This window comes from Stegastes partitus, unplaced genomic scaffold, assembly GCF_000690725.1.
Source record: "Stegastes partitus isolate 25-593 unplaced genomic scaffold, Stegastes_partitus-1.0.2 Scaffold272, whole genome shotgun sequence".
Taxonomy (NCBI): Eukaryota; Metazoa; Chordata; class Actinopteri; family Pomacentridae; genus Stegastes; species Stegastes partitus.
In genome coordinates, this window is record NW_007578003.1 from 514628 (window position 1) to 531750 (window position 17123).

The 17123-nt window shown below is 40.2% G+C and overlaps 1 protein-coding gene across 1 annotated transcript in view; it reads left to right on the forward strand.

Annotated features, from left to right (window-relative positions):
- The window catches only part of rbm20 (RNA binding motif protein 20), a 67024-nt gene that overhangs the window by 43037 nt on the left and 6864 nt on the right, over positions 1–17123 (forward strand). Inside the window, exons 2-11 of the mRNA XM_008282451.1 lie at positions 351–1395; positions 2899–2963; positions 3360–3469; positions 4527–4627; positions 11855–12001; positions 14518–14649; positions 14729–14808; positions 14932–15607; positions 15686–15766; positions 15862–16444. Of these exons, the coding sequence (XP_008280673.1) occupies positions 351–1395; positions 2899–2963; positions 3360–3469; positions 4527–4627; positions 11855–12001; positions 14518–14649; positions 14729–14808; positions 14932–15607; positions 15686–15766; positions 15862–16444 (3020 nt within the window). The remainder of the gene's footprint in view (positions 1–350; positions 1396–2898; positions 2964–3359; positions 3470–4526; positions 4628–11854; positions 12002–14517; positions 14650–14728; positions 14809–14931; positions 15608–15685; positions 15767–15861; positions 16445–17123) is intronic.

Below are 17123 nucleotides of genomic sequence, written 5' to 3' on the forward strand. Positions count from 1 at the left end.
ATCTTCTGTTGTGCGGCCCATGCTTATACACTGTGTCGGCCTTTGTGTTTGATTACGCAACTCGCTGCCGGTGCGGCACCTGGAAAGGGCTGAAATGCCATAATGGCAGCGCAGCGACCCCGAGTGACGGGCGGACCTAACCCGCCGGTTACATTTGCATTAACTGGAATTATGTAACTATGCATAGGAAATGTGCATCTCTGAATTTCTGAGTTGTTAGACTGAATCCATATTACGCCATTTATAAAGAGGAACAGTTAAGAGTAAACGTTTTGGTGTTTGTGTAACATCTAAAGTGTGAATGGACTTGTCCTTTGAAATCTTTAACATGTGATTGTAATTTTCTGCAGCATCACTGCCGTCCCCTTGGACAGTGCCGATAAGAAGGGCCTCCAGGTGGGCGTCCAGCTGCCAGGCAGTGTCCAGACGGGACATCAGCAGCAGAACCAGCAGCTCCTCTTGACTCCAGCCAGCCTCCAACTCGCTCAGCTCCAGGCCCAGCTCGCCCTCCATCGTCTCAAACTGGCTCAGGGAGGCAACACAGCCACTGCTGCCACTGTTCTCAATCAGGTTCTTTCCAATGTCAACATGTCCCAACCCCTGTTCAATCAGCTACGGACGTCATCTATGGTTGGGAATCCACAGGGTGCCTTTCCCACAGGGGTGCTGGGTTTCCCATCTTCAAATTCAGCTTTGGGGGCCTTGGTGGGTGGTGGATTCAGCCAAAACCAAGGGAATGTGAGACTGAACCATCCTTGTGGAGGGGGCACAATGGGCCAACAGGGTGAGGAATTTGGTACAAAATCAGGCTCAACGTACCCGTCTGACACTGACAGGCGTCTTCAGTACAATTTTGCTGGAGGGACGTCTGCAGCATCAGCCACTGCTGGGGATGGACAGTACTCAGTGGTTAACACTCAGGCAAAGAACATGACCAATGTTGGTTTTCACAGAGATTTCTATGGGCAGGATCTGCAGGGACAGCAAGCTGGGTTTAATGTCAATGAGCAGAAAATGAATGTCTATAACTCCACTGGGCATAAGGAGCAGTGGAAAGGCCACGCCAACTTGACTCGCACTGGAAAGGTGGATATGGCTTCTAATCCCTCCGTCTGGGCAGCAGCTGGCCAGCCAATCCGGTCCAGAACTGAATTGTATAACCCAGAGGAGCCGACCTCTGACCCCAAGTTAATTTGCAGTACTGGGGTTTCCTCTTTTGGTTCAAGCGGCACGCAGAGCTTTGGAGGCTACCAGCCCCTTCACGGAAGTGAGGAGACCTTATCTTCAGCTACCAGGATACTTCAGCCTTATCAAGTAAACGATTACCATGCGGTGACACCAACTCAACTACCACACCAGTGTAGCATCTGTGACAAGAAGGTCTACAACCTCAAGGTTAGTAACTTATCAGTCAAGATATAAACATGTGTACAGTATATGAGTGTAAGAGTTGCATCTTATTTAAATGTAATTGTACCTCTGAAACAAGTCTAACTTCTGGAAGCTCCTGCCTCAACTAAAATACAGATAATGCAGTTTTTCTTCATTTCATGATCAAAATCATTCAATACCTTAATTTGCAATAATCCAATACAATTTGCTCTTGCTTTAATGGAGCAAATGGGGCTTTAACCTGATAATAGCTTATATAATGCAAGGGAATGTTTAGATTTGAGTGGCAGCCCATGAATAACAAACTAATCCGAGTTATTGTCTCTCTAATCGCTTCCAGACATGAGCACATACAAGAGGGCATGTAGGAGCTACTAAGCGCGGGCTTAGGGTGTCCAAGCTGTTTGGACAACTGTTTGATGTTTGGACAGGAGCGTATGTGTACAGCAGCGTGACAAATCAAAGGAATAACCAACATAGAGTGTCTCAGTAAGGTGTTGTGCCACCACATGCCAAACACATTCTCTAAGTCTCTGGAACTCCATTGGAGGGATGAACACCATTCTTTCAAAGGATGTTTCCTCGTTCGTTGTTTGGATCGTGGTGGAGAGCGCTGTCTAAGACATCAGTCGAATATCCCCCATAGGTGTTAACTTATGTTGGGATATGGTGACTGTGAAGGCCGTAGTGTATGATACGCATCCTTTCAATGTCCCCTGGTGCCCTGTGGATGAGGGCATTGTCATCCTGGAAGGGACCACTCCTTTCAAAATACAAATGCTTCATTATAGGACAAAGGTGATCAGTGAGAACAACTTAACAGTGATTTGGTGTGACTCTTCCATCTAATGGAACAAACTGGCCCAAACCATGCCAGCAAAATGTCCCCTTTAGCATAACAGAGCCACTGGATCCCCTCTAAAGGCTGCACTGTTTCCTTACACATGCACTCAACCACTTGTGGCGAAGGATCACTCATCTGACTGTGTCACTTTTTTCCACATCTCTACAGATTAGTGCCTGCTATGTTTTCTGTTCCATTAAACTCTCAAATGTGCGTTTACATTTGTTAATGAGGGGGTTATGCACTGCAACACCACCATAATGTCCCTCTGTAGGTAACTGCTGACGGACTATTCTTGCTGAGAGTCCGGGTTACTCTCAGTATACTGATGTCTTTCCCATATATCCAAGTGCAGATGCCACCACAGTCACTGTTCTTATAGAAACACTATAGCTGTTTGAACAGTCTGTGACTGAAGCTCCTGCCATCTGTGTCCCAACAGTAAACGCTTTGTCAAAGTCCCTTCATCTCTTGCCATCTTGATACGAAATCAAAATCAACCAATCCTACTCAGCATTTTTACACAAGAGCGTGATTGTATGCTAATCGTTTAATTGTACCATGTAGTGCAGCTGTGTGGAAGCATGCACATCTGTTGGGCTTCAATGCTTATTTATTCAGGTTTTTCCTTTAATGTGCCATCCATCTATATGTAATTTTAGGACTGGGACCAGCACGTGAAGGGAAAACTCCACCTGCAGAATCGAACTTTGTACACAACTGAAAGGTGAGTTTCTTGCGTTTCTAAAAATTAACTGGAAAGAGTTTAAAGCAGGTTGTAAAATAGGCTCTCTCATCGTAAGGCAGTAGCTTCACATGGTTTTTTATGTATTTATATTCAAAGAATTATAAGTAGAAATGTTGCTTTTATTACGACATTATCCTTGATCATGGCTTGGTAGTTTTCCCGCCTTGTTACCAGCTGTGATTTTTTTTCAGCTTTAACATCATGTTGATCAGTCTAGAGCGAACCTCTTCCGAGTGTTGGAAGCTTTTTATTTCCCTTTTCCTTGCTCTATATACAGCTGTCTTAATCTTTCTATGAATATGAGCTCTGTCACAAGATATGAGCGAGCAAGGCAGGGGAGAGGCAGCTAAAATCAGCCTTCTCTGATTGTTGCAGCTCAGCGGTGGTATCAGCTGGGGCTGTTCACTATGCCGTCGGCAGGCCTTCTGATGGAGGTCTGAACGCCGCAGGAACCAACCCCATGGCCTGTTCTGCTGCGAGTCAAGGTAGGATAACCTATTTGTCACCACCACCACGCTAGAAACCTCGTTCTAAATGGCAACTCAACGGTGATGCTTTTTCTGACGGCTGGATTATTTTTAGAGTTACGTGAGAGTATGAGGCAACATATTTCTATGACTTGACACAGTGTATTTTGATACACTGCCGTATGCTGTTAGAATAAAGTGTTTTTCAATCTAAAATATTGCGGACTGCGACACTTGTTGAGCATTTTACAATGTTTGGTAGACTTATAACAGCAAACGCACAAAGCTGACGACTTCTGTGTCATGTTTTTCTCCACATAAACACACTCGGCACCTGTTCTCTATCGTATCGATGTTACATGTCCCGTATTCCTTTATGTGTAACGATGTAGACAAACCGGGAGGCCTGGAGGAGCATTTGTGCCTAACTATCATGAGAAAGGTCACTGAACAGTTTAAAAGATGTCGCAAAGTACAGTTCATTGTGTTTTTTTCTTGTCAAGTTTAAAAAAAAATAAAGCTGTGGAACAACAGCTGTGAGTAAGATGGAATAATTATGTGTTTTTTGAGCTACAGACACAACTGCCTGCATCATGTGCCATTTTACAGAAACTCTCAAGCCATCATTCTGTAATCACAGCATATTTAATTTAATCTAATTTCATTTTAAGCTTGGAAAACCTTGTCTTTACATGCACATGATATGTATTATGGAGGAACCCCATATTTCAGTTTTATAGCAAACAAATTGTCTGTTGTTATTTCCAAAACACTGAATAATGTAGTATAACTGAAAATCTGCAAGTCTAGTCACACTGTGGAGCATCATTACATTTTCCAGATGTCACTTCTTAGGACTTCTAAAGACTTTTTTTTTTAACCCCTTTTTCACAACCTACTTGGCTCAAACTCCATCAATAAACAACAACAAATTAAACATTTAAAATGGGGAAGCTAATAATGATTCTGACATTTTGTAGCTGATATTTCTGATATTGAGCCCCAAAGTAAAACTTTTTAATTTTATTTTTTCTTTAGAGGAATTCTAAGTCCACATTTCCAATTGTTTCCACAGATGTATCCTCAGGAGCCAGTACGCCGTACTTGCCAGCTACAGCCATGAAGACTTATCCCATGTCAGACACAGGATTTGCCTCACACCAGCCAGAGTCAAAGGTCAGACAAATGTTTTGGGGCTTTCTTTTTTTTTTTTTTTTCAGGATTATTAGACTTTGTCTGGGCACATAAATCAAATTTGGTGACAGGTTATAAAGAAAGCCAGTGATAAAAGAACAGCTGTTATTGAAGAAGATTGCATGAAAAAGGGGATTCATTATTAATATTTGACTCTTTTCAACCACTTTAGCAATAATGTGTCCAGCTGGTACTGGCTGTTGGTATTCTTTGGTGAAGAGTAAGATGATATTTTATGATGTGTTATCCCTAATTGTGTTTAGACTATATCTAGCGCTGCTTTTCTTCCATGTGTCTTTAAAGCGTTTGTAGCAGGGAAGAGTGTATAAGGTGCGTAATGAACTGACCCTGAGTGTGTTTTGTGTAATGAATGGACTCGGATCCTCTTGTTGACAGCTGCTGGGGCCCAAAGCAGGCTTTGTTCAGGCTTGACAACTCTTTTCCACTGATCTGGATATCTTGGCAAACTGGATCCGTAAACTATGGACCGAGACATACGAGCTGAAATGTTCCTATTTTACCATTTAAGGATTCTTCACCTCTTGTGTGAAATCATTCATACATGGCAGTTTTTGTATGTGTTCTCTGTTTGTTTTTATTAGACATTCTATTTGTAATTACATGAACTGGTTTATTTTAGGCACATTTTAAAGTTTTAGGTCTATCTATTTAGTAAAGAATTGACAGAACCAGACACAATTCAGCCTTTGATTTTCTGCCTTTCAGAACAGAAACAGTTCCAGAAACAGCCTTAAAGCAGCTGTCTGGACAGGCTCTGTGCAGGCCCACGCTCCCAATAAATCACACACACAGAACACGTGTTTATTAGCATTAGCTTTTTTTTTTTTTTTTTTTTTTTTTTACTCAGTACAGGCAACAAATTTTTGCGACAAGCATTAGTCCAGAAAGTTTTATTCTTATTATACACACAGAAGCTTGTTTAAACATAGATTTTGTTTTATTTTCAGTTTCACACTCGGCCCTCCGATTTGTACATACACTTAAATTTAACAGTTTAATTACAGTTTAAAGTGCTAATACAACCCATTTGAGAAAGTTGCAGGTTTCCCAGAAAGGAAGATAAATGTTCATCTCAACACGTCATTTGAAATTCCAATTAATTATGAGTGCTCCTAGGAGCTTAGCTTTCAAAACTGCAGCCCCACAGACTGTCTGAAGAGTTGGCTTTTGACTCGGGTGGAAAAACAGCAGCTGTTGATAGGCGTCCATCATGAAAAGCGCAGTGCAAATGATAAGTGAGGTGAAAGGTGCCCGAAATTAGCCCCCAGCAAACCTGCACTGCTGCTGGTTCCCAGCATGAAGCTTTCAACAGTCAGTGGGCATTAATACGCTCGCCATGTAGGAGCTCCGAACTGCTTACGGACACAAACCTAACACGCTGTACGGGATTCACATTATTTATTTTAGCTAACTCTGTGAAACGCATCATTCTGTCGCTTAGATTTTAAAGTCATGTAAAAAAAAAAAAAGCACAATCACAATATGTATCTGCATCTACTTTTATCTGCTTTATAATAAAGCCACACTATTGATTACATTCTGATATATATATTTTACATGCACCAGTATCTTAATTAAAAAATCCTTTCCCTGTATTTTAGCCTAACATATTTAATTCTGTTGACATTTTTCAGATTTTCAATTAAATAAAATAGAGTTCAGAGCATTTTAACAAAATCCAGCTGATAACACAAATAATAAAGAGATAAAATTGCACAAATCTTACTTTATTTGTGCCGAGGTCACAAAAATTTGGAATGTTAGACGTCCACATAATCTCTGGGAAATTTTTTTAAGCCACTTGTTGCAGATGCAGTTCATCATTTCGATCTTTAACTTTTCAACTCATCATCTAAACTCAATGCACAAAGTGTAGTTTTGACATACTCATGCAACACTGTGCATTTTAAAGAGTATAAATAAATAGAAATTACATTTATTAAGATAAATTCAATCAAAAAAATAACAACTCAATGGTGAATTAAAAAATAATTTGCCCAGTGAAACAGAACTTGTGCAGTGAAATATAAGCTTTAATACGATATTAGAGTTTGTACAGAATGCATTAAAGCTGTGAGAATAAAGGATTTTATGACCGAACGAGGCCGATCCAGATTTTGATGTCACGTCGTTTCAGTTACATCCCCTCTCGCTTGCAAAGCCGCTTCTTCCATGTGCGTGACTGCGTTTTGTATCAGCCGTTTGTTCTTTCCTTCGTCGCCAAGAGAATCTATTTAACAGGACCCTGAACTTATTTATGTGATATGTCAGATGCTTCACTGGACGGTTATTGAAAAAGGATTTTATTGTATTACGGTGGAAGTATTTATAGGCTGTGCTACATGAGCTAATGTTAGTTGCTATAAACACACACCTGTCAAAGCATAACATGTGGTTTTACTGTTTGTAAAGCCGTGCGTCGGACTTAGAGCTCCCATATGCACGTACACCACAACATGCAATGGTTATTTGTGAGGTTTTCAGTGTATTTAACAGCTTTTGTGAGCATGCAGATATGAAAGAAAAATGCTAAAAGCTAATTACATTTAACATAATATTTGTAGAATTCAAACTAAAAGAAAAAACTTGGGTAAAGTAAATTAAAGCAGGACTTTCTGTTGATTTTGTGACCATATTAAAGACAAGCAACATTTATCACTATCTGTACATGTAAGCTTACACATGTCTGTCTGTATCTTTACAAGCCAGTTTGAGCTGCATTGTCCAGCCTGAAGTCACACAGTAGCGTCTTGCGGCAGAACTTGAACAGAGATAAACACAGGATTACAGCTAACTGCTGTTAGGAGCACAGACCTAAAGACCCCTGGGTCACACCCCCAGGCAGCGGTGTAAAGTTTCAGTCTGGTGAAAGACTGGTAAAGTGATCCGTGGAATGGTGCGAGCAGTCTGCACAGGAACGTGGGGAGAAACTGTGAAACCAAACTGACCATCTCCCCGGATCCTCCAACATGGATCCTACTTTGTACAAATAAACAGACACGTCCTTAGGAGAGATTCCAGCTGATGTCGGGCAGCTCGCTGTCAGTGAAAGCAGCGAAAGCGCAGCGTGAAATGGTTGTTATCGCTTTACGCCATTTGGGTCTTGTTTGCAAGGTCATAATATCGAGAGTGTAAAGTTTAGAATATACGGCTGAACGCAGGAGAGGAGGTAAAGTCAATCCCAGCAAGCAGGGAACGTTTCCACAACATTGGCTAATATAACCTACAGGTTCTAATAATAATTTAAAGAAGACATGTTTTAAAGATTTTATTGTTTTTATATTTATAAATTAAAAAATAATGTTCCTTTGAGACTAAAGTTAACTAAAACAAAAAGTTTTAAGGATATTCATCATTTCAAGTCAGGAGGTTAAAAGTTTGCCAAGACGGAATGTTTTAACATTTAGAGGATGTTTAGAGGATGTTGTCCAGTTATGTTGCATGATAACAAAAGCAGAACCAATACTAACATAAATGTTGTCAAGATGTTCTCAATACCTCAAATGACAATGATTATTGTTGTTGTTGTTGTTGTTTTATATGTTTTATAAAATGTTCTTGTAATGTGACACAATAACAAAGGTGGAATATTGTGTCTGTAATATTGTGAGGATGTTTTGGGAGAAAGTTCTTCCCACAATGTTACAAGATAACAAGGGAAGAACGTTCTCAATGCAACAGTCGGAAAATATTTTAAGAATATTGCCTTTCGGGAGAATTTATTGGGAACTAAAATGAAACTTTCTGCTGAAAACAGCACAAGAACTTTGCAGAACTTTCTCAGAACATTTTTAGAACCAAAATGATGTACCTGGATTAGCACTGTTTACTTTAATGTGTTCTGTGGGGTGCAAATTGATTTACTGAATATATAAAGGCTTTATTTTTTCATAACTCTTCTTTAGGCTAAAACTATGTTGTCAGCTGAACATTTTAAACCCACAAGTGTAATAAATCCTCATTTATAGAGAAATGGTAATAAAGTTGTAATTACACAAAGAACATCCACATCATAGGTAATTGTCAATTTATTGATGAGATTTATTTATTTATTTATTTATTTATTTATTTATTTATTTTAAAGCTGATCAGCCCTCAGTATCACTGCAAAACAATATTTCCACTCCTGCAGATGTGTTTTTAAATGATTACCTCAAGCTCTCGTGGACCCGAGCTGTTCTGTGTGGGCGATTCACTTATCCAAACTTTTTTATTTTTGTTGTTCCACGTGTCACAAGCCCCATCTGCATTTTAAGGAGGCCTTGGCAGCACGTGTCGTACCTCCTTGCGAGGAGCCAATGACACCGTAACTCTGCGCTTCTGGTCTGCGGTCCACAGAAACAGCTACTGTTCGAAGCCTGAGCCAACCTTGAGAGTGATATTACTGCCGTGGTCAAAGCGTCTGGTGCTTTCAGAGACAGACAACATTTTACAAGTCAGACGTTAGAGCGTGCAGCGAGCAGCGACCAAGACGCTTGTTCTCTATAATATTCCAAGGACATAAACAGCCTATTCCTGGATCTGTTTATTGAGCCCAACCTGCATTGACCTTTCTGTACTCTGGTGGTGGCGGTGGAACTGGCATGGAGCTCCTAATAGAATTATCACTCTTGCATCTGGAGCTGTTAATGTCAGCGTGCTGGCCAGAAACCATTAGTCTGTGAATAGAAATAACTGTTCAAAATGTAGAGAATCTCGAGTTGTACACGAGCAAGCAGACAGTATACACCCCAGTTTAATGACTAACTCCCCCCTTTTCTGGCTCCACTTATCAATCGCCTCCTCCTCTTTATTCGCTTTAGTGAAGGGCAGTGTGTGTTATTGTTGGATTTTTCCCTGGACAAATTCCCTGTAAAAACCAGACCCTGGCTGCTGGTCCAAAGGGGAACAGCACCGCCAGTCTGTCCCACACATGGAACTGTCCGTCAGGTCTGTCAGCCAGCGAAGCGGGAGGAGGAGGAGGAGGGGAACTGGAAAAATTGCAGTTGCAGCACAAATTGCAGAAATAAGACTCCGAGATATAACAAGCTGAATTTACAACCGCTTTCTGCAGTGATGTCAGAGGAACATGAGGTGTCAAACGGCATGCTCACCAGCTAGTTTGATGATGGATATAGACTTTGCATTTTCACAATGTATAGTCAGGGGATGAACTGGTAAACAGCTACTAACAGGAGGCAAAGAAGGTGCATTCAATGATCCTTCTACACATACAGTCGAGTTACAACATCTTGGTGGAGCTTGTTCTGCAGAGTATCTTTGTCAAACTTGCTGTCTGAAAGTTGCTTCAGGCAGAGAAAGAGACTGAAAAAAAAAAAGGGACAGATGGAGGTAAAGGATAAATAGTTGCAGCTGGGGAGGAGAGGAAGCTGCAGAATACGTGAGCTGGGAGAAATAAACCTGAAATAAAATCCGACAGAGAACGAAAGGAAGACTGTTAACTTAATCTGACTTAAAAGAGACGCTACACAAGTGAATTACACAAATAAAGCAATACATTATCCCAAGTAAATGGAACAAGGCTGCTACATGTAACATAATAACGCAACATCTAAATCCAAAACAGACACCATTACCTCATCTGTTCTGTCTCTGCAGTCCGGTCTGTAGTGTTGTTCCATGAAGAAAAAATAGTAAGTTACCCTTCAATTACCCGCTGTTCTTTCAGATTAAAAAAGGAGGAAGGACAAAAAGATGCTGTGTAATGAAAGTTACTATACTCAGCAGCCGACACTTGAAAGGCTGAAGACATAAAAATGAACACAATCCTTTGTATCAGTCAGTCGAATTGTGTTTAAACCGACGAATGAGTTAGAGGAATTAGCCTTTCATCTGCAATCAACAGTATTTTCATTAACTATTACTTAATAATTGGTTTTTAAGGACCTAAAATCGCAAAGTGGAGAAAAATGTTATTGTTAGACCATTTTATTGAATTTACTACAACTTGAATTTTGTTTTAAATCACAATTAATGGAGATTTCTGTTTAAATTATGCACCATATCAGGTGTAATTAACCAAGATTGTCATGTCAATGCAACTCAGCAGGTTTGTCTAAATTAGTAAAATGTTAAAAAAAAATACAAATAAATAAAATATCCTGCAACCGTGCATTCAATTAGACAGTGGTAACAGAAGTTACTTTTTCAAGTGTAGAGAGATTTGTGTCAGATGTGTGAAATATCTGGAGTCAGTCAGCTGACAAGTGTCTAAATCCAAACAAGAAAACTTTTATTATCACTGCTACAGTACTGCCAAAGAGCTATTAATAGACGCAGTGAGGTGGACGGTTTCAAGGAGAGAAAATGGCATGACGTCCTGTGTGATAGTGTTGCACTGATGTTACACAGACCAGGTTTCTACAGTATGATTGATACACACAGACACTTCGCCAGTGTTTAATTAACCCTGAGAGTGTTGCATTTAACTAGAAAAACGTCCACTTTTGACTGTTAATTTAGCATGTTTGAAAGTGAGTTATTTCAACACTATAGAGAGTTGAAAATGAACACACACACCGCAGTCAGTGATAGAAAATCAACACTACTAGACAACACTTGACTCCACCATAACAACACTAATGGATGTAACAAAATAAACTCTGAGGTTGTACGATGTTGTGGACAACCCCAGCCGCTGTACACGCCGCAAACAACTACCAGTCCTCTATCGGTTACAAAAAAATGCAGCAACTTCCCAACATCTGAACACAATTCAGCATGCTTTTTTTGTTGATATGCCCACAGTTCAGTTCTCTGTTGAGAGTAAAGCCATTCATCAGTGAAAAAAATGGAAAGTGGCCACATAGCTTCATATAAATTCTCCAACAAAGCTGTCATAATTAAATGTCAGGTCTTATAAACAGGGAATCCGACACTGTGTTTGGAGCGTCCTCGCTGGAACTGTATTCACTGACCATCAGCTGGTTTAGGTGGCTGCGCTCTGTATCTCAGCAGTCCTCTGCTCATTATGGGACTGACAGGTTTGCACACTAAAGTTGACACCTGAACACAGCACAGCGTTCACTGGTCAGGGTGTTAATAGCCTTGTAAACAGGATGGAGTGATTTTAATTTTGGCGAGGATGTGAGTGTGTAAATATTGATGAACTGGTGCGAAGGCTGAGCAGCAGTTTTCACGGCTCCAACAGAGTTTGATCTTTTATTTATTTTTTCTATTCATTTGCAGCCATTTCCACCCAGAAAATCCACCGTAGGCCGAGTTGTTCACATCTGCAACCTCCCCGAAGGCAGCTGCACAGAGAATGACGTCATCAACCTGGGACTACCCTTCGGCAAAGTCACCAACTACATTTTAATGCGCTCTACCCATCAGGTACAATATTCTGATTATTTATCAGGCAGTGATAGTATGTTGTTCACATTGATCAACTAACTTTCAGATTTTGTTTATTGCTTGCAAATGATCATAAATGCATCAATATCATATTTTTTTCCCCCAATGCATATTTAGAACAACAAGAGCATTAGTATTAGGACTGCATTAGTACAAGAAGATTAACCTCCACCTTTGACATAAGCATTGTACATCGGCCGCAGTCATTTTCTTTATTTTGGCATTTACACGTGTTATTGTAGGGCAGCTGCTTATCAGACATACAGTGGTCCTCAGATGTATTCATACCCTCCCATTAAAGAAGGAAAGAAAACAGCTGTCATTGAAGTAAGTTGAAATTGACAAATGTAATAATAAATAAAAATTTCATGAAAATCATGACATTGCTTTTGAATTGTGGCTCAACAGATATATATTACAACAACAACAACAACAAGCAAACAAGCATGATGGGATCTGTAAACTAATATTTAGTTGAACAACCCTTTGAGCCAATCACTGCCATCAAGTGTTTTCTGTAACTCTCAGTCAGACTTCTGCACCTGCTGACAGGTATTTTAATTTCACTGCTCATCAGCAAAGTGCTCTCATATGTCAGTGACCGTTTTGTTTGCTTGTTTTTTTAATTATTCTTTTCAATCACAATTCAAAAAGTCTTATTTCACTAAATTATAATTTAGCACATTTTTATTTGTTATTACTTTTTTCAGTTTCTAGTTATTTAAGTGACTATTGTGAATTTTACCTTTTCTTTAATGGAAGGGGATGAATACATGAGAGGCTGACTGTACTGTATGTAGTGATAAGCCTGTAATCTTACTGACTAGGACACGAAGATGTTTTTTGCAATTCTTACAGGTGCTTGACTCTATTACTCCATTTTTTCATGACTTTGTTCCTAATGATTTCACGTCATTATTTGACCTTTTTCTGTCTTTATTAGTAGTTGTTAGAAGTACCAATGTATTGATGCCAGTCATTATGAAGGAGACAGACACAAGTAAATGACTAATACTGAAGAAGAGCATATATTAACTTTCCTAAAATTTCAATAATCTTACTTTTTTTTTCTACATGAACTTAGTTAATTTGAAAAGAAATAAGATGACATTCTACCAGAGATGGCAAAAGCATTCACATTCTTTATTTAAGTAGAAACAGAGATACTTGTGTAAAAATAGACTCTGGTAAAAGTAGAAGTACTGACTCAACTTCTTTACTCAAGTAAAAGCAAAAAAGTACAGGTTCAGAAATTTACTTAAGTACAAAAGTAAAAATGAATTTTTTAGCTTCAATGAAAGGCTCTTTTGATAACTCTGCAAAATGAAAAAAGTTTTAAGCACACAAAATAGGATTGTTTTCGGCCTTTTGCACAGCGCTGGTTCAGAGAAAAACATCACAGGACAGTTTTCCATTTCAGCAACATTATGAACATTAAACATTATAGTCAATATGGAAACACTCATCTCTTCAAGACTACCAACATCTTTTATTGAGCCTCAGTAGAAGCTGGTTCTCAAAGTTTTTGCCCTTTTGGCTCTGAAAATCAGTCCTGCAGTGCCAAAAAGCCTCTCGCATAGCAGCTGAGGCAGGCAGGGCTGTGTTGAGCTTCAGGGACAGATTGCACACTGCTGGGAAAGATAAAGACGTTTGTTGTTACGTCTTTTACGTCATGTTGTCGTCCGCAGAGGTTGAAACAAGTAACGAGACAGTTTGGAGAATGTAAGCAGTAGAAAGTGCAGATATTTGTGTTCAAATGTAGGAAGTACAAGTAAAAAGTCATCAGAAAATTAACACTCAAGTAAAGTACAGATACCTTCAGAATCTACTTAAGGACAGTAACAAAGTATTTGTACTTAGTTACTTCCCTCCTCTGCACTATACTGTGATGGTTGTTTATTTTAGTACTTTATTCTTGCGGTCTCTGGGAAGCCAAGTCCTTGAATGTTAAATATGTCGGTGGGATGAGGGTTAATCCATGCAGCACTGTGTTTAATTACATGCTGCCAAACTCGAAATCATCTTAAGCATCCTGCTCATTCCTGACATGTGAGCTCCATTAAAGGTGTTGATTCCAATTTTATCTTTGCTTGAAACAAATATGTCAGGAGGCAAATCACCACTGTATCTTTGTACGTCTTTATGATTATCTGCATCTTTCTCCCGCTGCAGCTGTTATGCGATATCATGTACTTTGTCATAACTTACTGGCTGTTTAACTACCAGCGCTTGACAGCTCACTAATGTTTCAAGGTTTCACTTGACAGAACACGAATATCTCCCCCTATCAGATTCAAAGCATTCATACTGAAATCACGGAGACCAAAGCAACTGTTCTGGTGATTTATTATAGTGGTAAAATGCGATCCCTTATCACGATGATGTTTTTTACAGATTATCTGTCATCTGAAATGTGAAATATGTTCGACCAGATCAGGATGAAGCTGTCAGAAGGGTGTGTTATTGTTGATAGCGACTCTCTGTTTTCCCTTCAGGCGTTTCTGGAGATGGCGTACGTCGAGGCAGCTCAGGCCATGGTTCAATACTACCAACTTACTCCAGCTACGATCAACACTCAGAAGCTCCTCATACGAATGTCTAAGAGGTACAAGGAGCTGCAACTCAAGGTAAAGCTGAAGAAGAAAGTAAACAGCAGGTTGTGTCGTGTTAGGCGCCTAGTAAAGTTGAATGTTTTCTTCCGTGTAGAAACCAGGCAAAGATGTTCAGTCAATCATCCAGGATATCACCTCACAGCGGGAGAGGGATGAGATGCAAGAAATTGAACAGTAAGGCAACCTTTCATCCTATTTCATGTCTCAAGTACTTTGGTTGAATCAATGTGATGCTTCCAAAATTAAAAAATGGCAGCAGCTTTAGAAGATTCCTCCATGTTCCTCATCTTTCTCCAGCTACATGCCGGAGAGAGCACGTTCCCGCAGCCCCATCAGCCGCTCTCTGAGTCCTCATTCCCACAGCCCCAGTTTCACATCATGCAGCTCAGCCCACAGCCCTCAAGGAGCTCAGTGCAGGGGTCCAGAGAGAGGCAGCAACGGCCTGGGCCCCCATCGCAGCTCCTGGGATTGGCCGAGGGAGCGAGATGACCCATGGAGGAATGGGAGCAACGTGGACGATGATCGGCCGAACGGACGGGCGTCTGACCGTCGGAAGACCTACCAGAAACCCTTAGATCATCTCAGCCTGAGATCTGCGGACGAACGAGGAGGAGGAGGAGGAGGCGAAGGGATGAAGGGCAGCAGAGACTGGCACCAACGAGGAAGCCCTCAAGGCTCATCCTTCAACTCGTACAGGAACATGGAGGACGACTTCTACATGGAACAAGTGTACAAGTCCGACAAGCCGCCCAGGCCTCCGTACCAACGGCACGAAACAAAGTCAAAGAGGAGGGACGGTGGCGACTACCACAGTAGGTCAAGACATTCAGAATTTGAGATGACCGACGAAGCACTTTGCAGAGCGTTGGAAGACAAGAGGCAGAGTTCACCAGGCAGAGGCAGGAGTAGAAGAAGCAGCAGGAGGTACACGACAGCAGAGAAGCACGAGAGAGAAAATACGACTGAAAATACCGTGAGTAACTTTTGTAAATGTGTGTTATTGTTGCTTTGCATCTGCCACAGCCATCTAGCAAATATTTTCTTTTCACAGGATCGCCATTCGAAGGAAAAATCAGTTTCACCTCAACGACGCAATAAGTCAAAAGAGGCGACTGAATGTAGTAAAGACACTGTAAGTAAGCTTGAGTCACAAGCATTCAAGAGCACAGCTTAAACAAATGGACTCTGTGGAGTATTAACAGCTCTTTTCTTGATCCGTGTCCTCAGGAGAAGGAGTCGGAGAGTGGAGAAGACTCGGATGAGGAGTGCTGGTACCCCAAGAACATGGAGGAACTGGTGACTGTAGATGAAGTGGGAGGAGAAGATGACTCCATCATTGAGCCAGACCTCTCTGAGCTGGAGGAGTTTGCATCCTGTCCCAAAGAGTCTGCAGCAGTAGAATCAGTACAGGAGCATATATCACCATCTGCGTCTTCTTTGGAGGTGCCAGAGACATCGAACGTGAAATCAAAGAAAGAAGAGTCTTGTGGGGATATTGGAGACCAGGCAGCAACATGTGTAACTGAGAAAGCAATGAATGTTGTAACTGCAACTAGTCCCGAAGAGCAGAAAACCAGTCCAGTGGCTTCTGAGGAACCAGCCACTAACTTCAGTGATTCTCCCAGTGAGGAGCTTAAACCTGCACTGGAGGAAACATGCACAGAGGACAGTAAAGTAGCTAACACTGGGCCACCAGAAGAGCCAGTGGAAAATCATGTTTGTGAATCAGAGGACAGTAAAACCCAGGAAGTAGCACCGGCCATGGAGACAATCAATAATGTCCAACACAAGGACGGCATTCTTAAAAAAGGTACCTTTCAAAATAGGAGTTAAATGTTACATGTAGTTAGTTGCAGAAGGAATTATAGCTTAATGTCTTCCATAAAGTAACACAGGTTTTCTTTCAGTAAATATTCAAGAGCTGTTAGTAGTTTGATAAACAAACAAACATAACTAGCTGTACTTTATGGCACTCGTCCTTTTTTCTATATTTTTGTCATATTCTTCACTGTTAAAAATTACTTTTACATTTTCTGCGGCTGTATAGTCTAGAATAGCCTGAATATAAACCACATAACTGGGCAACAAAATGATCTGCCCCAGACACAGTAGACTGCACTGTAAACAGTTCATGTTTGAAACAGTTAATCTGCCACTTTTTAAAAACAATTTACTGTTATATGACAAAATTTCCCCTGTTTTGTTAAATTACAGATAATAAAGTATTCATTTAAAAGTTTCCTATCAAAAACATGTCAACACTGTATAGCATGTCATTATGAAAAATCTTTATTTATAAAAAATTACAGATTTTCTTTGTACAAGCCAAAACTGTACAAATGGTCACACTGAAAATCAGTATTTTTTACAAAAGGGGGTTTATTCTTTTACAATGTGTGACTGTAAAAATACACAGTTTCACTGCTTTTACATCAGAATGTATATATGTATATATATTTTAACAGTTATTTTCTATTTTTTATTACAGT